The sequence below is a fragment of the Lutra lutra genome, chromosome 1 (assembly GCF_902655055.1).
Source record: "Lutra lutra chromosome 1, mLutLut1.2, whole genome shotgun sequence".
Classification (NCBI taxonomy): Eukaryota; Metazoa; Chordata; class Mammalia; order Carnivora; family Mustelidae; genus Lutra; species Lutra lutra.
The window spans coordinates 108,711,863-108,734,487 of NC_062278.1; the positions used below are offsets into that span (position 1 = coordinate 108,711,863).

Sequence of the window (22,625 nt, forward strand, 5' to 3'; positions counted from 1 at the left end):
AAGAGGTTGAGAGAAGGGAGATGGAGGGAACCACAACACTAATAGTTACCATCACTGTGCATTGCAATGAGTTGTTCTGAAACAAGAGTCCTGGCAAAGGGAGGGTGTTTTCCAGCTCTGCCATGAATCGAATCTTCTTCCTATGTTACGGAGGGGCAACTGTGCCCCTGTTATTCCCAATACCGTCTCCCACCCCCAACTTCTGCTTTTCCTTTCCCTCCCCTCCACATGCCCTATCCTTCCCCCTCAACCCCCAAAGTCTGACTAAAGGTTATTTCAGGCAAGCCTCACCCAATCACCCCAGCTGGGTTAGGGGTCCCTCTGCAGCCTTCAACTCACAGCTCTCTAATTTCTGGCTTACTTTCTTGATCTCCAGTTCACAAATATAGGACCCTTATCTTGTTCAGCATTCTGTCCCAGGTGCCCCAAACACCACACAACAGAAGATGCTCAGCAAATGTTTAATTTATTAAGTGTACCGGGGTAGAGTTCTAATTTATTGTATTTTCATTTTTCTCTAGATACTATAATAGCTCACAAATAGAGATACAGGTCAGTCTTTTTTCTTTATACAATATAGACAAAAAGCACTGGGAAGCTAGATACCGATCAGCTATTTTTTTCATGGTACCAGATGATCACACCACTGAGGTCCTTGAAACCATTAACATAGAGCAGTACAATGCTGCGTCATTTGTTCAAGATCACAGAACAAAATGTAAAGTTTTCGATCCACTTTACAAAACCAGCCAAACTCTACAATAAAATGCTACAGGAAAAAGTAGACCAGTCTCATTTATAAACATCAATTTAACAGTATGTAAAATGTTAACAAAACATAGCAAGATACAAAACCTAAATCCTAGTTACACAAATACAACTTCTAATTAGCCACCTACCCCCAGCGATACTACTTATGACTCAGACAGTAGCTTTTTCATTCAGCCAGAAGGACCTGGCTGCCCACTGTTCCACCAGTCCTCACCAGGGGTATATACCAGCCCTATCAGTGGCCCTGGCCCTGGCCCTGGCCCTAGCTCTCATACTAGCCTCCGCTCTGGCCTTGGCTCTGGCCCTGTCGGCCTCGTCTGCCAGGGCCTCACGGTACTGCACTGGCCAGTGCTGGGGTTCTTTCTTATGGAGCTTGGCCACGAACCCCAGAACTTTCATCTTGCTGATTTCCAGGTTGCTCCGGGGACCCCAAGAGAATTCACATTCCGGCGGATTGGTGTGAGGCACCTGCCTGTAATTGAGGTATCGCTGCTGCACAAAATCTTCCATAATAAGTCTCTTCGGGTACCCGAAGAGGAAATGGTACTTTGAGGGACGCACTCCCAACCGACGTAGCATCTCCCAGACCTGTGTCTCCCTGGCACTATTACCTTTCATGTAGATAAGGCCCAAGATCATTATTAAGAGACCCAATCTGGGGCCATCTCCTCCCAGATCCTCCTCCTCCACCTCCTCCTCCTCCTCCAGAGGTTTGAGTTTGTTGACCAGGATGTAAGTGTGGTGCTTGCGGCCAAACTGTTTCAGCTCGAAACCAAAGACATACCGCAGATGCTCTGCGGCCCTTGCGATGATCTCAGGAAACAGATCCTTCAAGTCTCCGATTACGTATTTCACCATCTCGGAGCGAGTGATGGGACTCTTCTTCTTGTCCTTCACCAGCAGGAACTGCACCAGCTCGGCCACCGTCCGATCCAGACGGCGGTAGGCCCTGCGCCGGGCCAAGGCTTTCGCTGCCAAGGTCCTCGAGCCTTTTGGGGTGAGGGCGGACTCCGTAGCCCCCTCCTCCCTCCGGGCGCCAAGATCCTCCTTGGGGCTCTCCTGCAGGAAGGGGCTCGGGACCTCATTCTGAGAAGCGGTCAGGGCCTGGGTCTCACCGTCACGGCCGCCATCCTTCTCCCCCTCGGCCTGAGGGATGGGGAGAGCCCCGCTCTCGGGTTTCTGCAACATGTTTCAGGCAGGCAGGTGCAGAGCACGTACAAGGGCCAAGGGGCGTGCAAGCCGCTGCGCAAACCCCGGCGGAGGGGCGGGACAGAACCTGGGGCAGCGGGAGGAGGACTAGGAGAGAGGTCTGAAGGGGCTTTCGGGACGCTGGACTGCACTGCGGAGGGCTCGAGACCGTTGCCGCAACGCCGCCGGCGCTGAAGACCTGCGCGCCGCCCCGGCGCAGCCTCAGTGTGCGCCCGCGCGCCGGTTCGCTGGACCACTTCCGTCCAGCTCAGCCAAGATGGTGGCCCGGGGACCGAGCGAAGGCCCGCCCCTTCCGGCTTCCTATGGGTTTGGGTTTACGTGCAGGGGAGGTGGGAGGTGTGTTCTCAGCGCTGCGTTTCAGGCTCCAGAGCTGAAGGGGGGTAACCCTGGATTTCTCATCCAAGGCTTGCAGAATGGGAAGTGTTTCCATGGACAAGGTTGAAATAGGGATGGGACGTCTTTTCAGCAAATGCTTATTCTAAGTGTGTATCTAGGATTGATTTTGAGTGATTTTACTGGCTCAAGTGGAGAGTGCAGGGAGGTGAAGGCTGGGAGACAGCTCTTTGAGGGCCAGTCAGTGAAGAACTTTGCACAGGATACTAGGGAGTTTGAAATTTATTCTAAACACGATGGGAAACTACTGCTGGGAGTTTAAACCAGGGAGTGCCTGGACCAGATCTCTATCTTCACAATCTTTCTCGTGGCAGTGTGGAGGATGGATTGGAAGTAGGGACGGCCAAAAGCAGGGAATCCAGTTTGGACCCTTATTGTAGTGCAGAATAGGAACTGAGACTTGGCTTCTCTTGTGCATTGCTGTATACCCAGCTCTTAGAACGGTGCCTGGCACCTACAGGCTCCCCATAAGTATTACAAAATTGAGGATGAGGGAGCGAGGATAGCAGATTCTATAGGGGTGAAAGGAAAATACAGCTGGCAGAAATATTGACTGATGGAAGGATAGGGGAGACTCTTTGACCTAATAAAAATTAACTACTCCCATCACTTTTTCTCTTTTTGCATATCCCCAGTTCTTCCCTCTGTCTCCTCACTTTCCCTTCCACCCTTCTTATTTTCTTCCTCCCTCCTTCCCTTCCTTCCTTCCTATCTCGCTCCCTCCTCTCCCTCCTTCCCTTCCTTTTTCTCTCTCTCTGTCTCTTTTATTTCGGGGCTCAGCTTAAATGTCACCAATCAAAATCCTTAATCTCCCCGCATGGAAGTTACTTACTGCTATCTCTGAATTACCATAGCAATTTACATTTATTTAACATCCACTTATATAGACCTTATTATGTACTAGGCTCTGTTCTAACCACTTTTCAGACATTAATTTGTTTAATTCTCATAGAGGTATTGTTATCATCCGCATTTTATAGAGCTCTCTTTCCCATGGCATTTGCTATTTGCTAGCTATGTAATCGTGGGCAAGTTACCTAAACTCCCTGCCTCTCAGTTACCTTATCAGTAAAATGGATATAATAGCAGTAACATTATGGAGATTATGTGAAGTAATGCATATAAAGTATTTAATGCAGTGCTCAGCACATATGGAGTGTTCAATAAATGTTAGCTATTATTTATTGCATATTTTTAATGTGCTGATACTGTGCTAAGTATTTACATGTATTAACTCATCTAGTCATAACAGCCCTGCTAGATAAGTGGTATTATTATCCCCATTTTATAAGTGAAGTAATACAGAAAGACGTTAAGTAACTTCCTCAACATCACATGATTGAGATTTGAACCATATAGGATGACTCAAAAGACCATGCTCTTAACCACTATATTAATAGTTTTAAATTATTATTATTGACCATACTCTGCTTTGTATTATAATTAATTTTGTGCTTATCTCATTACCTTCCAAAACTAAACATCCTAAAAGCTAAGGCTATGTCTTTAACTCTTGAAGAATGCCTCAGATTCAGCACTCAGTATATAATTGTCACTGAATAAATGACGAAAGGCTTTTTTCCCCCCACAGGAAATAACATTTATTTTAAGTAAATATCTGACAGTCATATTTTTCTAGATGTAATCATGAGCTCTTCACTTTAAAAACTTCTGAAAATGTATACCCACTTATAGTATCTGACTTAAAAAAACTGAAAGTGTGTGAATGAAGAAGGATGTTTATTACAGTCCAGCTTGAGACTGTTACTAGTTTTCATTGTGCCAAACATTGTGCATACAATATAATTTCATCCTCACAAATCCCTATTAAGAAGGTATTATTACCCTTATTTTACAAATGGGAAAAGAGTCACAGAAATCACCTGTCTCAAACCAATCCTCTGTTAAGAGTTGGACTGGAGATGAGAACTTAGAAGTCTCTATTCCAAAGACCGTACTCCTGACTGTCTTCACGTACTCGTGCTGAACTGCCTGGTTATCTGTTTCTCCTGAAGGTAGAGAGAACCACTCCTACCTAGAAGGACAGTGCTAGAGATAAAAGAGCTCATTTACATATTTCCCTCAATTCAAGCATTGCCAAGAAGATAGGCAGAAGATAGACGCCTGGGAAGGAGCACACAGGAGATAACACTGAACGAGGGACAGATTTGCAGTAATATGACTGGATTTTAGAAAATGAGTGAATAATGTAATATTATGCATCAGAAAAAAAAAGGAACTACTGATAAACAAGATGGAAGAGTCCAGCAGCCATTATGTTGAGTGAAAGAAGAAAGATACGAAAGATTACATACAATAGCACTCCATGTAACTGGATGTGCAAGACAGGTTAACCTAATCTATGGTGATAGAAATGAGAATAGTGGAGGTTTAGAGCGGGTTTGACTGGAAAGGGGTATGCAGGAACTTTCTGGGAGCAATGGAAATGTTCTGTGTCTTGATTTGGGGGTAGATATTTGTCAAAACTTGTCAAACTATACCCTTCATAGCTCTGCATCTCACACTATGTAAACTGTATCTCAAAATTATGAAAAAAAAATTTGAGTGACTTTGTTTTTACCATTTGCCAACCCCTAGATGCTACAGTGTTCTACTGGAAGGGACCTAGACAATCATTTTTAGTTTTGGTTGTGCCTACCTTATCAGGACTGGCAGACTTTGTAAACAATCCTTACGTAAGCTATTAAAAGGGAGGCAATGCATACCTCTTTGTTTGGGGGAGGGGAGCAGCAAAACAAATACTTTGATGACTCTTGCCTTGAAACCTTCCTGAGGGATGATCAGTTGTAGCCTAGGATAGTCTTTGAAAGTCCACAGTGCTTAGCATTGTTTAGTTGCAGAAAGGGATAAGGGAGTTACACTGGAAAAGCAGAATGGCCGGATGAATTATCCTGGAAATGTCCAGCACTCTGTGGGTGTAGAAAAGGTGTGTCTTAGAACAAAGCCCTGAACTAGGTCAAAAGTCCTGAGCTCTGGTGCCCCTCCTCACCCACTCATTCTGTGACCTTGCGCAGGACACTTAACCTCTTTGGACTACTGTTGTCTCATCTGTAGGCCTGCCAACCCTTGCTTTGCCTGTCGCCACAGAATTATTTTGAGGTTAAGTAAGATTATAAATGTAAACACACTTTTAAAGTGCTCTATCATTAAGAAATATAAAATGTTACAGACTTTTTTTTTTAAAGGATAAGTGGTAGAAAAATCTCAGTAATGAGTGTGACTCGTCTCTCATGCAGACATTTTGGAAGGAGTTTACACATTCCTGGTTGAAAAAACCGTCTGGCCAGAAAAGATTAAATAAAGAAATGTCAAGTCCTGACACTCCTTCTAAGGCCAGTGAACGCTTTGGTGGGGAGCCAAGGTTATCTTGTTGGATTCCTTCTAAACTTGGCAAGAGAGTCCTCCAAACTCTTGAGTGACTTCTTCACAGAGATGCTGAGTAACACGTCACCCCAGATTTGCGGGAGCCCGGGTCGGCACAGGTGCTTGTGTCTTCACTATTGATCCCGACAGTTCTGACAGCCGTGCAAGCTGATCCGGCTCAAAGAAAGGATCGGAGGAAGAGCTTTGTCTCGTATTCCTGGGTCAGGGAGGAAAAAAGGGAGCTCAGTTCAGTGACAGCGGAATGGGCAGAGCGTGAAGCCGGGGGTCCTGGAGGACCGGCTGGGATGGAGGCGGGATGGCTGGGCGCATGATTCGATCTGACTTGGGTAATGAAAATTGTTTGTTACTGTTTGAACAGCAATTGTGTAAGCAACAGTGCTTCTGTGTTCCGCAGCCTGTGACCCACCAGTATCTGTAACCTAACACCCATCGCAGAGGAGGAGCAGAGCCTGGCTGGGGAGGGAGGGGAGAGGGGCAGGGGTGGGGAGAGCACACAGAGCCCCCTTCTCCCTCCTCCAGCGTCCCACCCCCTCTCTAAACCTCAAAGGGGAATTGGCGAGAAGGCATTTGCCACCTGGACACAATGAGACCCAGTGCGAGGGGCAGGCGTGAAGCTGGCTGGGAGCCAGGGCCCCAGGCTGAATGGCCGTCGCCAAGGGGCTGCCAGCGGCCCATCTCTATCCCCGAGGGGCCAGGCCAGGACCCAGGCGGGGGCCCTCAACCCCCACCCCGGAGGCCCAACTCACGCCATTCGCTGGCCGTGATCAGAATGCGCGGGACCCACGGGCTTTGAGCCGCTGAACAGAGCCGCTTCCCCTCCGCGGGCCGCGGGTTCATTTGGATTAGAGCACGCTCTCGGGAGTCCCTTTGTTGGCTGCTTGTTATTCCGCACGCACGGAGCACTGTGCATTCATCTTTATTAGTTCTAATTGCTTCCCTATTCTAATGGGATCTTGATATTCCCATACAATTGAAAGGAAATGTATTCATTAAAATAATTCTTCTCCTAACTGCCGCTTCAAGCTGCTCCTCTAAGTGACATTGTCTCTCTAGCCATAGCCTGCTGGGGCCTCTTATTAAGACTCTAGTCAAAAGCCAACTTTGGGCAGCAAACTTTCCTTGTAGGGGTTTCCAGACAACTGAAGAGAGGGCGCTTTTTAATCGGCTCACACACTGAAGTTGGAGGCCAGCTGGTGTAATTGGGGTGCTGCTCCAGGCGGGTGGGGGGGAGAAGGGCTTGCCTCCAGCTCTGCCTCCCATAACAATGACCCCTTTCTGCGCACCCAAAGGCTAATTTGGAGTGGACTTCCCCACCCTCTGTCATCTGTGTGAAACTTCTTGTTTATGCCACAAGCAGTTACTAGGTGTGTTCTAAGTGTGAGGTGCTGAGTACATACAGTGCGGTGAGAAGTATGAAGACGGAGCCCTCGTCTCAAGGTGTTTATGGTCTCCGTGGGTGGCTCCCAGGTCCCAGTCCCCAAAGTTGAGCTGGAGAGGAAAGGCTGGGGCTGCTTTCCATGTTCAAAAAAGCTTAATGGGATAGAGAACTTAGACAAACCATAAACGTGTTTGGTTTCATAACCAAATTTTTTCAAGCCATCAGAGGTTACTTCAAGAAGCTTCTTTGGGACATTGGGAGCCATTGATCTATTTGGCGGAAAGAAACCATTACTTAAAAGAATGTGTAAACGTATATAGTCTTTTTGCAAATGGTGCAAATAGCACGCTAAAGAGGTTGAGAGGAGGGGAAGGGAGCATGTGCTGGGTCCTACATTGTGGTTTGAACGGGATTTAATTCCTGTAAAAGCCTTGTGAGAGAACTGTGAGTATTCCGGAACCCTTTTACAAATGAGATCTAAGAGGAATTAAGTGGTTTGTCCAGTGTAAAGAGCTGGAGGTAGGATTCGAACCTTGGTCTTCTGGTTGCAAAGCACAGGCTGTTTTCAGGCTGCAGATTGATCTCTCAACGCTGTATTGCAGGAGCCCACCGGGCAGGAGCAGTCAGAGGGGTTTAATGTGAAGGGGGAGTTTAATTTCCCCTTGAGGCCTTTGGGGAGGGGGTGGGTTGTCAGCACGCAGAGTGGGGTAGCATGGGAAGCAAGAGTGTGAGCAGGAACAAGGAGGCCAGGAAGAAGCTGGCATATCCGGGAAATGAGGGGAGTCCAGGTGGCTTAGTGACTGGTGAATGTGCGCGCAAGAGCCCTGGGAAGAGGGCAGAAAGGTTTGAGAGGGCTGAATTGTCAGGAGCCCTGCCGGTCGGGAATCTGGATTTTAGGGTACAGGTCCTTCTCCAAGGAGGATACATAAACACAGTATCTCTTTCGGGCGCACCAATTTTCCTTGAGGTGGATAATTTTAAACATCTTCATATTAAAAGAAATTCAGATATATTATGGAATAGACTGTAAAATTCTCATGCATTTTTAACAGAAAACAGAAGCCTTCAAAGAGTGCTTGGGTGTGCTGGCAGAAGCTTTGGGCTGTGCGGTTCCCTGGGGGAACTGAAGTCATTTCTTTTGTCTGCCCTTGGTGTACTTCAGCAAGAAAGTTGGAGAAGTACTGACTTGGGATAAAATGTTTTGGTTCCAGGAATAAAATAATTAGCTATATTTTCAGAAGGGTGACAGGGGCTTGGAAGATAGATAGATTGGCTAGGGCAGGGACTGAGGGCAGGCGTCCAGAGAAGAGAATGTCGTAGTAAACACTCAGGAGACATGAAGGGCCCAGGGGGCTGGCTGCCTAGGTCTCATAGCCCACCTCTCTGCCTTGGCCTTTGGGGAGGGGGCCATCTGAGAGAGCCCACCTCCCCCTACAAGCCTCTCCTTCCCCTGAGGGGCCCAGTGATTACTCTAGGATGGCCAGAGAGGCCTTAGCAGAAGCAGCCAAAGGAGGGCCTGGGCCCAGCGCGGCTCCTCACAGACAACCTTCGTGCCCTGGTCACTTCTCCCACCACACTGCCCGCCATCTGCCTTCCAGCCCAGCAGGTCTGCAAGTTAACGGCCCCTCTCCTTTGGGAGGGGGTGACATTTTTTCAATAGTTTAGAATTTGTCTTTAAAGCATTATTTTTTTTTAAGCATTAAAAAGTTTCTTAGTGCTTTATTTTTTTCTCATTTTAGAAGGGATTGTTTATTGTCGAGCATTGAAAAAACCTTGAACATCCAAAAGAATAAAACAAAAAATACCTATAATTCCACTACTCGGGGGTAACCATAGTTACAAATACCTTGGTGTGTATCCTCTGCCAATTTTTCTAAGCATATACATTGTAATTTTTTAATGGAGTTATGTAGTGTATAGTGCTTTGTATACATATGATATATATTTCTTTACATACTGTGCATCTTTCACACTAATAAATATTTTTCTATAACATAGTGATTTGTGATTGAAAATATCCCACAGACTCCCTGTTACCTTTATTTATTTTTATGTTTTTAAGATGTATTCATTTATTTGACAGAGAGAGAGGGAGCACAAGTAGGCAGAGAGGCAGGCAGAGAAGGGCGGGGAAGCAGGCTTCCGCCGAGCAGGGAGCCCGATTCGGGGCTCGATCTCAGGATCCTGGGATCATGACCTGAACCGAGGGCGGACGCTGAACCAACTGAGCCACCCAGGCATCCCTCCCTGTTGCCTTAAAAGCTTATTTTTACATACTTAGGTTGCTTTCAGTTTTTCTTCATTACATACAATGTGATGATGAACTTACTTGTGGCTATCTTTCACAAGGCAATATTACAAATAGTATTTCCTTTTATTTTATATTATACAAATAACCATTTCATTGCAGAGAAATGGAAGTTAAGACAAGAAAACAAGTAAGCACCTGTCCTCCCACCATTCAGACATCATACCTCTTTACCTTTCGGAGCCTATCCTTACAGATTTTGTTCTATGCACATATTTATATCTGTACCCAAATACAGGCACCCAGTAAAATCTGTAAGTCTAGAATAAATATATTTTTATGAAAATAACACTATTTGCCAACCTGCTCTTCCTTCTTACTATATAATGATTATCCTCATCATTTGGCAGTGTTCGGTATTACTTTATCACTTTCAAATAATACATTGTTTAAGTATACAAACATTTCTTTGTCCTGTGGTTCCTCATTTAAATTTTTCTGCAGCGTTCTTTTTTTTTTTTTTTTTTTTGAGAGAGAATTCTTTAAATATTCAGGATAATTAAATTTTTTGTAATTTTGCACATTTTTCCTGGGTTATTTATTTTTCTTTGAGGCTTGTTTAAGGCAAGTGTATTTCTCTTTATTTTGTGATTATAGAAATAAAACATGGTCATGGTTCAAAAGTTTAAAAATATAGATAAAAAGAAAAATAATTAAAATTAAGTAACCCTAAATCCTCTTAACTGGAGATAACCACTATTTTTTTTTTTAAGATTTTTATTTATTTATTTGACAGAGATCACAAGTAGGCAGAGAGGCAGGCAGTGGTTGGGGGGGAGCAGTCTCCCTGCTGAGCAGAGAACCCCATGCAGGGCTTGATCCCAGGACCCTGAGATCCTAACCTGAGCAGAAAGCAGAGGCTCAACCCACTGAGCCACTCAGGCGCCCCATGGAGATAACCACTATTATTAATATTTTAGAATGTATCTTTCTAGGTTTTCCTATTTCCCAATATATATATAAGAAAATAGCCATATAGATATATTTAAAAAAAAAAAAACAAAATTCTTCTGTATATATTTCTGTGATCTGCTTTATGCACTAAATCCGTTTTGAAAATCTCTCATGTCAACACAAATGAATCTGAACCATTATGGATTAAATTAATTTTATTTTAAAAATAGAAAATACTTGGGGTGCCTGGCTGGCTCAGTTGCTAGAGCATGTGGCTCTTGATCTTGGGGTTGTGAGTTCAAGCCCCATGCTGGGCATACAGATTATGTAATACAAAAAAAATTTTTTTAATAAAAAATAAAATAGACAACACCTTTGTTCAAAAATAATTCAAAAATCAAAACAATATAAAAAAGTAGACATTGTGGGGCACCTGGGTGGCTCAGTTGGTTGGGTATCTGCCTTTAGCTCTGGTCATGATCCCAGGATCCTAGGGTAGAGCCCCTCATCAGGCTCCACACTAGGTGGAGAGTTTGCTTCTCCCTCTCCCTCTGCCTGTCATTGCCCCTGCTTGTGCTCTCTTTCTGTCAAATAAATAAATAAAATCTTAATTTAAAAAAAAAGTAGACACTGAGAATTCTTGCTTCCATGCATGTCCTGCTTCACCTGGTTTTCTTTCTTTTTTTTCTTTTGAAAAAAGGGTTTTATTAGTTTCAGGTGTGCAATATAGTGATTCAACAATTCTATACATTACCCCGTGCTCATCACTAACAAGTTCCCTCCTTAATCCCCATCCCCTATTTCACCTGGTTTTCTGATTTTCCCTCCCACAGGTCACTGCTTTTCATAGTTATAATGTTCTTTTTTGAAAATACAAGCAAATGTAATTATGTATGCCCCATCCTTTCTTACATAGAAGTTAGCACACTGTATACATTGTTAGGCACTTAAAAACAAAAACAAAACCAAAAAACCTAGTAGTATACAGTGGAGATTTTTTCTTATCACTACATAGAGAATTTCCTGGTATAACATGGTGTGGATGGACCATAATATCTAACCAATTTCATATAGTTGGGCATTGTGGTTATTTTCGAACTTTAAGTGTTACAAACAATGCTATGATACATGCAAATGTAATTTTTGTATGTGTGCTAATATATTTGCAGGAAAAATTCTGAAGGTGAGATTGATGAGTTAGTGGGTAAGTATATTAACAGCATTAATAGAAAATGCCAAACTGGTCTTCATAGGGGTATGCCATTTTCTATTCCTACTGCATTGCATGAGGATGCCCCCATTTCCCTACAACTTCAGCCTGTCAGTGTATTTGGGTTATGTACAAACCTGATAGGCGAAAAATGGGTATATCATTGTAACTACAATATGCACTTTCTTCTTAACGATGTTGAACATTCTTTCATGTGCTTAAAAGCCATCTGTTTTTGTTTTTGTTTTTGTTTTCCCTGAAAACAGGTATTTTTTCTATTTGGTTATTGGTCTCCTTGATTTACAGAAATAAATTATATATTATAGTGATTGATCCTTTGTAAAAAGAGTTGTGATTTTTTTTCTCCAGTTAGCTATATATATATATATATATTTTTTTTTTTTTTTTTTTAAATTACGGTGCTTTTGGGGCCCCTGGGTGGCTCAGTGGGTTAAGCCTCTGCCTTTGGCTCAGGTCATGATTTCAGTGTCCTGGGATTGAGCCCCACATCGGGCTCTCTGCTCAGCAGGGAGCCTGCTTCCCTTCCCCTCTCTCTGCCTGCCTCTCTGCCTACCTGTGATCTCTGTCAAGTAAATAAATAAATAAAATCTTTTAAAAAAATTACAGTACTTTTATCATGTAAGAGTTCTAAGACTTTTATACAGCTGTACTTATTAGTCCTTTATTTCATGATTTCTGGATTTTTAATCAATTAAAAATGGTCTTCATGGTAAGATTACAAGGGGGTTCTATTATTCTTCTGGTAATTTTTAAAAATGTGAGTATAGGTGACACACAATGTTACATTATTTTCAGGTGTACAACATAGCGATTCAATCTTCTGGTAATTTTATGGTTTTAGTTTGTGCATTTAAATCTTGGATCCAGCTGATGCTTGTCCTGGGGTATTGTGTAAAAAACTGGCCCAATCTCTATCTTTTTCCAGTTAATGAAACACCATTTATTAAACAGCCTGTCTTTGCCTCACTGGTTGGATATTTAGCATACACCAAATTTTCATATATTTTTATGTCTGTCTCTGTCCCATTAGCCAATTTGTGTATAAAACATCCTTTTTGGTAGCTGCATGGTATTGCTTCTTATATATATAAAATATTTTATTTGACAAATTCATTTTTGTTAAACATCTAGGTTGCTTCCCGTTTTTCAAATTCCATGGAGTGCTCCGTGAATAAAATCCTTGCACATGTTTATGTATGCCTTCGTGGTTAAGTGGATCAATTCTTTGCCTTGGATAAATTTTATACATGGAATTACTGGGTCAAAAGGTATGTGCCTTCTTAGGCTTTTTCATACATCTTGCCAAAATGCCTTCTAGAAAGATTGTACCAATTTACACTCCCTCCAACAATGTGTAAGCGCTGATTTCCCCTCACCCATGCCAACTCTCGGTATTATCATTCTTTTTAATCATTGCCAATCTGATCAGCAAACGAGAAAAAAAAGGGTCTCTCATTGCTGTTTTAATTTGCTTTCTTTGAATGCTAGTGAGGTTGAATATTTTTTCAATTTATGGTGGTTTTTGATGTACAGAAGTTTTTAATTTTTTATGTAGTCAAATCTATCAATCTTTTCCTCTATGGTTTCTGCTTTTGTTGACATATTTAGAAAGTTCTTGCCCATCCTAAGATTATAAAATATTCACTTATTATTTTCTTCTAGTACCTTTATGGTTTCATTTCCATCCTTATCCATCTGGTATTAATTTTGATGAATGGTGTGAGCTGGGAAATAACTTGTATTCTTTATTTATTTATTTCCCAAATGGATACCCTGTTCTTTCATCACTGTTAAAAAGCATATATGTGTGTGTGTGTGTATAGCTATTCCTAAAAGGAACATCTTGAACAGCTGGATACTGAGGGTAATCCAGCTCTAGGCTTTGGGTCATTGTTAAAAATGTCAGTTATCATACTAACCAGGCAGACACTGCACTGTCCAGTGTATGTGGGCTTTTGAGTCAAACTGACCAACGTCTGACATTCAAATTGCAACATTGCCTCTCCACGCTTGGGCAACTTTGAGCGGACTCATAATCCTCCTTGAGTCTCGGTTTCTTCATCTGTAAAATGGGGTCATAATATTTATCTCATTGGGCTGTGATGAGAAGTCAATGAAGTAATGTTTGTAGCAACTGTCAACATATGCCAACATGTCACAGACAGTCAACGTGTGTCACTCACCCTTCACACGGCACCCCCCATCTCATGATCCCCTGAGGCCCTTACTGTAAATAGGATATGCTGGAGAGGGGAGGGGTTGAGTGCTGTGTTTGCTTTTTATAGGCTTTCTATCTTTACACTTGTGATCAGACTCTCATTTGTTATGTCTTGCTGCTTTTAGTGTTGTTTCATTAGCAGCCTTTCTCTCCCCTTCTAAATAGGAAATTTCATTTTCTACCAGCTAGGAAGCCAGACAACTGGATTGTTAGACGTGTATTTAAATTAAGAGTACCTGGGATCTGAGTGAGGGCCTGAGGGCCTCTCCTGTTGTAGAACATAGTGGTTCCCAAGTCTGACAGCATGTTGGAATCACCTGAAGAGCTTTTAAAACATAGCCACACCTGGGTCCTACCCCAGACCAATTAAATCAGCATTTCTGGTGGCTGGGCCCCCGCCTGGGTATGTTTAAAAAGCTCTGCAGGTGATTCTCACTTGCTAGCAGAGCTGAGAACCGCTGGCTCTAGCGCTGGCGCTGGGAGTGCATTGGCTTTGTGAGATCTGTCTTCACACTTGGGGGTCTCCCATTCTGGCTCTTTCCCAAAATGGGTCTCAAGTTGGGGTGGGGGGTTTGCTATGGAGTGGAAAAGGCCAGATGGTGGAGATGTCAGGGATGTTCTGGAGGCCGCTGCTTGCCAAATAGAGCAGCTCCAATTCTCTGGTCTCCTTTGCCCAGAAAGCCACGTTCCTCTGGACATTTGGAAATGCTGTTGGCAATTTCTCTTCAAAAAACAGAGCCATCCCAGTCCCCAACCTGATGCCTCTCGCCTCTAGGGGCTTTCTGAGACTACCATGGTTTTGACTCCTGAGGAGAGTGGAAGGCGATGAGAAACAAATCTTGAGAAGATACCTTTAGGTTTATTTCTATTTGGTTTGCTTACATGTTCCCTTTTTCTCTTGGACCCTTCTCTGTCCCCCAAAACACATGTAGGTGACACATGTCAAGGCTGCTTTGTTCCCAGCTTCAGCAGACTCACTGTAACCTACTCTGTTACCTCATGAAATACAATTGTGCTCAGTACAGCCCACAGGAAGCCCTAACATCGAGTCTCTTTGCTACGAGATCAGCCTTCATCTCATCGCATGCTCCAGTTTTGGTAACCTGACTGTGTGCTTACCCCATGGGCTTGAGTCTCCTTCTAGGTCTCTCCCTGGTTCCACCAGACCCTGTAGGGAAGAGTCACCACCTCTCCTAATTAATCAGAACCAGCTCCTCCAAGGTTAGCAATGAAAGGAGAATCTCTGTGGAGAGAGGTGACTGGAATTTTCCCTTGGGGTTTCTCACTCATCACTGACACTACTTGTGTCCCCGCCCTCCATCAGACACACACACACACACACACACACACAGAGGGAAGCCATAGACCAGGCTGGATCCTTCAGACCAGTGTTTATGGCAAGTTGTAGATAACAAGAGAGAAATAAACAGAGAGAGTAACATGACTTCACATCATCTCATTTATGAGATATGACTCCATCCTGAGAGTGTAGGGCCTGCCTCCTCTTAATGAGGGGGCTGCCTCTGTGTGGTCAGTGCCATCACAGCAGCCCTGGCCTTAGGCCAGAAGCCCGGACAGCTGCCCTCTTGAATGTTCAGATGGAGCCACTAAAAGAATGGAGCCAAGAAGCGGACGAGAGTTCCCCTTCTGCCTGGTGCCACTATCTGAATTTAGTTTCCTGAGGAGCTGCCTCTTCCTGGGAGGGCCGACATGATTGTGTCTTTTTGTGGGAAATGGGACCTTGGATTCAAGTCAGGCTTTCTTGATCCTCAAGGCTGCCTGCAGGAAGAAATGGAGTGGACACACAACAGCTCACCTAACTGCCTTGCCGGCTAGAAGTGTGGTTTTTTCCCTTCCTAAGATACGTTCAGTCAAGAGGCACAATGTCACAGCACCATGAAATGCTCTGTGGTGTTGATTCACGATGGAGCCATAGGTGAGCAAACAAACTGGTGGTTATTTACAGAGTGCTGATGATACACTTTTCAAAGAGGGCCCAATAGTTGTGTAGAGGGAGGAAAAATACAAGTGTCTGGAGGTTTGCTGAGACTTTTTCTCTACCTGGAAGTCTGGGTGGCATAGCTCTGCCTATTAGGGGGCTGACTTCTTCTTTACACCCAAGAGAGACCTCGCCTCCGATGCACTGGGGAATGACCTTAGCCTACAACCCCAACCGAACAAATGTAGTAGGACACAACAAGAGACTGGGGGCAGAGTGCGATGCACTCACCCACTTGCCTAATGCCGTCTGTCTGGTTTGTGGTTTGTGTTGCTGGAGGTTGTATGGGTATGGTTCTTTGTTCCTTATCAGTCGGATAACCCCATCAACTCTGGCCCAGTGATCCTCCGTGGAGTCAGTGCTGCCCCCTAGAGGCGTTTTTAGGAATGCCTGGAGGCTTCCCGTTGAATTTGTTGACCCTGTACTACTTGGGGAAGGCAGGCGGAACCGGACTTCTTGCCTTAGGTGGGCCAGTCATACAATGAAGATTTGTCCTGCACTTCATATGACATTTGAATGCTCCACCAGACATTCCTGTAGGTAGGAAATCTCTTTACATTGGTCTCAGCCTAGAATGTAATTCTAGTTTGCACATAAACACAAAGTACTTTTTGCAGTTTTAATATACGTTGAATTTTTCATAAATGCTAGCATCACATAAATCAAGAGAATACTGTGTTTTGTGTTTACCAGAAGTTGTTTGCCATTTCAGGAAAGCACAATACTAACAACAAAATGCTTATGGTATTTGAGTTGCCAAAACAACACACCTCTGTTCATCTGTGTTCATACAGATCTGTACGAATATATAGTACTTATTTAGTTTTGTTTCAGAACATCAAATCTAAAGAAGTACCCATAATGTTCCAGTCAATATTTTTTACTTCTCTTAAATTCAATATTCATTATAAGTGGGTATAATCGTCTTCTATCTTCTAGTGTAGTGACACACAAACATTTACAGATTAAAATCCGTATTATTTTATTCTAAGTTATTTCCCTCTAGGTCTGTATCCTATAGTTATAGCAGGATATTGATTCTTCTAAAAGTTATGTGTGTGTGTGGGTTCTATGATCTCTAACTTTCATTTCAGAACAGTAAAGGTGGTCTCATTTGCTATGAAATATTTGCTGTAAACAGGGAGCAGGGATTGGGCCCCGTCGCTCTAGGCAGCCTCCTGGAGGGTGTTTTGTTTTATCTAATTTTCACAATAGCTCTGTGAATAGCTTTGTTCATGCAATGACCACCATTTTGCATAGGAGGAAACTGAGTCACAGAGCCATGAGGCAAGTTGCCCCAGTTCACCCATCTGGAAAAGAGGGGAGCTGGGATCCTAGCACCCTCTCACTATCCTGTCCTCCACCCTCTAGGTCTGCCCCATCGCCCTTGATTTTTTCCAGGTGCCCCGGGCCTTTCTCCCTGAAAGCCCATCCTCTGGCCTTGCCAGGCCTCTTAGAGGACTCAGCAGGGACTTAGACTGGAAGGAAAAAAAAGTGACTTTTTTCTTTTGGCTAGAAGCTCAGTAGAGGAAATCAAAGAGAAGTGTTTGGCATAGAGCAGACCACTAATAAACTTTGGGGAGTGAATGAAGGAATGAGTGATTTGGTCATGTTCTGGGGAGAGTGGTGCTGGGTCCTTCAGAATGGCCCCTGGGCTTTTAATAATTTATGTCAGTAAATTGATGTGAGTTTTCCACTGGTTGACACTAGGCTCAGAGGGCTGCTAGCTGAAGGATGGACACTTCCATCGTCTCCCCAGGGCTGAGGGAGGCGGGCCACTCCTTTTTTTTCTCCCAGGAAGCACAGCTGTTGAAATAGGAAGCAGCACAATTTTCTCACTCCTTCCCCATCCTCATGGACAGGGTTCCAGGTCCTGGAGGTGGGTGTTTTGTAAATAACAGCCTTTCTTTGGGTCCTTTGGTCTCAGATGTGACTCTGGCCCGGGGACACCAGCTCTTGGAGTAGGCAGCCCGCCTAGGGATGTTGCTCTGTGTTTCTTACGCATCTTTGGCAAGGTCTCACTCAGAGCTGCTCCTTCTTTCCTTCATTCAGCAAATATCTTCTGGGCTCTTGCTTTGTGCCAGATACTGGGGTGCAGGAATGAGCCACAACACATGGTCCCCACCCTTGAGAAACTCAGATTTAGGACAGAGGACTGACTTTTGCAGCCAAGTGCAGAAAGAGTGGTGACAAAGGAATGTACAGAGGCTCTGGGAACCCAGATCCAAGCCAGACTGGGGAGAAAAGGGAAGCCTTCCTAGGGGAGGTGTCAACTGTGCTTAGTCCTGAGCGAAGGTTATGATTTAGCGCAGACAAAAAAATATTAGGATCCCAACAGGGAAGGAAGACACATGTAAGTTAGGATAATCTGAGGAAGGTTTGTGTACAGAGGGGTTATTTGCAAGGTGTGGTAGGGGACGGGGGACCATCGCAGACACCAAAGGAACCCAAGGCTGGCAGCAGCAGAACTAGGACCACCTTTAGGCCAGAAGATGCGGGGTAGGGGGGCTCCTGGACTCTGGGAGGAGAGTGGTATGAGTACAGGCCACCTTGATAGGCGTGATCTCCCATATGGGATCAGCCAGCCTGATAGGACCTCACAGGGAGAGATTACATACCCTATCCTTTCCTCACTCTTTCCTATCCTTGACTCTCTGCTGGTGCTCCTTATTGGCCAATCGCAACCAAAAGCCAGAGAGTACTGGAGTTTGTGGATGCAATCCTACAGGGCAGTCTCTGGGACACTGAGCCGTGCAGGGAGTGCATTGAGAGAGAGAGAGAGAGAGAGCACGGGCGCGTGAGCACATGAAGAGGAGGTGGGGAGAGGAGCAGATGAAGAAGGAGAAGCTGAGTCCCTGTTGAGTAGGCAGCCTGATGTGGGGCTCCATCCCAGGACCCTGGGATCATGACCTGAGCCAAAGGCAGATGCTTAACCAATGGAGCCACCCCGGTGCCCCCATAGATTAGGGTTTTAAAAATGGCCACTTGGCCCCTAGCACACAGATGATCTAGAGACATCACTTCCTGCTAGAGACCGTGAGGCCTGAACCAAGCCAGCAGCAGTGGAGGGAAAAAGAAGTGGATGGATTCTGAGAAAGGTTTAAAGAAGCAGGCTCAGGGGGTGATGAAGAATTGGATGTGGTGGCTGAGAAAGAGGGAGGTGTGAGGGCCGAGCCCTGGTTTTCCACTTGAAGCTCAGGCAGGGTTGGGAGCTGTCTGGCTGACCAGCTGTCACCTCGTGGGCTTTGCCTTCTGGATTCAGGGGAAGGTTTTCATTGGCCTTCATTGGCAGGATCTTTGCTTTCATGGAGGCTTTGCAGGGGCTCCCTTGTCCCGCCACAGGTTGGCCTCGCTTCCCCTGTTCCAGGAGCAAACCAACGCAGAGGGCAAGGAGAAGACCCCCCTTTGTGGCCACCTTGGGGTCTCCTGAGCCGGGACCTGCTCCCGCCAAAGGGCTCTTCCCATCTGGAGAGAGGATGTGTTTTCTTTTAATGTGCTTCATTGCTGGGGCAAATGAGGCCCAGCTGAGGGGAGGGAGCCAGCACTGCCAGCAGAGTGCAGCTCTGTAAGCTGGGGCGAGCAGGGGGTGGGGGGGTTCCTGTCACCCCTCATTTCCTTCCCTAGCTCTTCGGAAGCCCCGTCCCCAGAGGCTCCTTGGTGCTCGCCAGCAGCTCCGAAGAACCTGCCACACGGTAACAGGTCCCATTCCTTGGAGTTCTCTGCCCAGGAACCCGGAATAGTTTTCTTTTGTTTTAGAGGGAAGTGCTGAGGTAGTTCTTTCGGGTTCTGAGAACTCGGGTAGTCAGGGCAACACAGAAGGGTGGGGTGGGTGAGGTGGGGGTTCCCAGCAGCATTTCGTTTCAAAATGCCAGATTAAAGGGAAAACGTCTTTGGAGTTTGCCTCCTTAAGACAGACTAGCGGACTAGCCGGATGATTTTTTCTGGTTCAGGATTTTGCGTGTTATGTTTTCTCACCTGAGGGGCAGTCTTCTGGGTCTTCACCCTGCGAGTTTTGGCTGAAAGACTTCAAGAATTTCAGCCCATTCCTGGTACAAGAGTTGGTGGGAGTGTTTCCTCTGTTCCTGTCTGGGGCCCCGTCCTGTAAGCCCTGGTCTTACAATGGGACTGCGGCTTAAAAGGAAAAAAAAAAAAAAAAAAAGGTAACGTGTTGACTGAGGTTTTCGTTCAGTCTGTGAAAAGAAATATGTTTCCCAAGCAGCCAGTTTTGCTCTGTTCTCCCCTTTGGGTCCAGGATCCTTCTCCCAGGGTTTCATCGGGCCCACAGACCACATGGAGTCCAACACTGGCCCTGGCTCTGGGGTCCTACAGGGGATCCCATTCAACTGCTGTCTGAGGGACTCTATAGAGAATGAAGGTGGAAACCTTTAACCCAGAGACTGAACTCCAGTTGTGTTTCCCCCCCCCACCCTGAACTGCACTGTACATCCTGACTCAAGGCGACTTCAGCATTCTCTTGCTGGGACTGTGACTCCCCATTCCCGCCTAGCCCAAGCCTTCTTTCCCCGCAGGGTCAGTCCCAGTTCCGACCCCCGAAGATACTCAATCACATTGCAGTTGTCCAAATGTTAACTGAACTCTTCCCTGCACTCAGTCACCAAGTCTTGTCATGTATTGTCATTATTCCTGCAAAGTCTCTCCAAGGTTCCCATGTTATTAATGTTTTTATTAACATCAGCCCCAATTATTGAACACTTACTGAGAGCCAGGATTTCAACGTGTCACCTAATTTAATGGTCACCCCAAACCCTGCGAGGCAAGTACTATTATTCTCATCTTACAGGGAAGGGAACTGAAGACCCCGAGTGCTTATTTGTCTGGAGTACATTAGCTGCTAAGCAGTCGAGCGGCGTCTGTCTGTCTGATCCATACCCGTGTCCTTTCCACCCCGGCATAGCCTGTATCCTCGGCTACCAACCTGGCTTTCATCCCTGCCTACAGCTCATGGCAAGCGCTCTGCGCAGAACCCACACCTCATTTTCTCCCTGCTCCATCCCAGCCAGCAGGGAGCCAATGCAAGGTCTTCCTTGGGCTCCTTTCATTCTTCCCCTACCAGGCTCAGTTTTGCATCTACGGAGAACACAGCTGTTTTGGTCACCGTGGTGTCTATGGAACTTAGTCCACAGAAAGTGAGCAATGAGCACTTATTTACTTTCTGAGTCAATGGAGAAGACCTCCTCCAGCCCTTCCCTTATTCTGTTTTTGGGTCCTTCCCAGCTGGAGCCACTGTTACCCTCCACCATCAGACATGGCTCACCTGGTTCCTGAGCCAATCCGATTATCAGAGCATGTGGGTGAGTTAGCAGGGTCTGTTTCTGTGCAGCTCCCATAGCTCCGGATGCTTCTGAGTCTGCAGGGGAAAAGTCTTTCTGCCGTGATAGACCTAAGATCTGGGGCACAGGAGGGTGAGTCCTGGGCCTTGATATGCCCCCAGATCCCATCTTTCCTTACCTCCCTCACATACTGGGTTGGGCACTTCACATACATTATCTCCTTTGATTGTCATAAAAGCCTCAAAAGACAGATAGTAGCATCTCCTTGTTGCACCTGAGGAAACTGAGGCTTAAAGGGATTGCATCACTTGCTAGAGGACTCACAGATAGGCAGTGGTGGTCGGGGCTCTGAGAAGGGGGTTATGTGAGGTTGGATCCTTTGTGATTTTCCCTTCACTGCCCTTCCTCCCTGGGGGCTGGGCTTCTGCCACATTCCACCCATCAAACCTCTAAATCCCCCCCATTTCCTGGGAAGCCCACAATCTCAGGAGCTAACAATCATAGTTAGAACAGGTACAATTTTGTGGGCATCTGTATATGCCAGAAACCTTAAGGGACTCTGAAGTCCCTTAAGAATAAAGAGACCTTATTGAATCTTCAGCCCTATAAAGTGCTTGCAAGGAAACTGAGGGACATTAAGTGCTGCCTCCCATGTCGTATGTCCCCCAGGTGAGGGAGCGGGGATGCAAACCAGGGCTGTCTGAGCCCAAAGCTGCTGCTCTTTACACTCTTGCAAAAGCTGGCGGATGGTGCTTTCCTCTCTTTGCTGCACCCCACTTCTAGCTGAGGTTCTGCTGCCCCAAACCAAGTTGCCCCCACCTTTCAGCCTCTGGACTCCTGTGGCCTACCCCTCCCACCAACGGACCCAGCTTCCAGTTCAACCCAGAGCCAGCCACATTCGCTTGTCCCTCTGGTCCCTGTGCTTGGCACTGCTGGCCAACCCGGCAGGCAAGTCAATTCCTTTGGCCTCACTCCCTCCACGTCCCAAACCCCGCCCTTGCCCGTGTGCAGCAGTTCTTGTGTGATTCTCACCACCCACCATCTCCCCACGAGCTCCACAGGCTAGGAGAGTCTGCTTGTACACCTCATGGCTTTCCAAAGTGGTTTGAGTGAGTCCAAACTCTTCTGCTTGGCTTGATGGGCATCATGGAGCTGCCCTGCTTCTCTCCATCAGGGCCAAGCCTTCCCTGTGGCTCTGGGACCCCACATTCTGGAGCCATTCCCTGTACTATGCAGAGCCTGGCTCACGGCTTTCTCACTGGTTCCCGGCTCTCTGCTGAATGCTGATTCTGCCCTGTCTGCGATTGGATGCCTGCCTGCATGGACTCCTGCATCCTGACTCCCTCAGCCCCCAAAGGTGCATATGTCCCGAGCCTCAGCATGTCCCCACAGGCCCGGCTCCTACCTGGCGACCCTTGTCTGGCCACTTCTCTTGCCTCACCTGAGGGGACATTACCCAGCCTTTTTTTTTCCCCCTCAACATCTTCCAACTTGGCCTCTGCTCCACTTAGAGAAGAATCAATCACTG

General features: G+C 45.8%; 1 protein-coding gene across 1 annotated transcript; it reads right to left on the minus strand.

The window, feature by feature from the left end:
• Positions 1-447: 447 nt before the first annotated feature.
• Positions 448-2,215, minus strand: MAGEF1 (MAGE family member F1). The gene has a single exon (XM_047732022.1). It carries the CDS (start codon positions 1,957-1,959, stop codon positions 982-984), a length of 978 nt encoding a protein of 325 aa, XP_047587978.1. The 5' UTR covers positions 1,960-2,215; the 3' UTR covers positions 448-981.
• Positions 2,216-22,625: the final 20,410 nt, after the last annotated feature.

Coding starts and splice junctions, on each gene's coding strand:
- MAGEF1 (XM_047732022.1), bottom strand. CDS start 1,959: ATGTTGCAGAAACCCGAGAGCGGGGCTCTCCCCATCCCTCAGGCCGAG.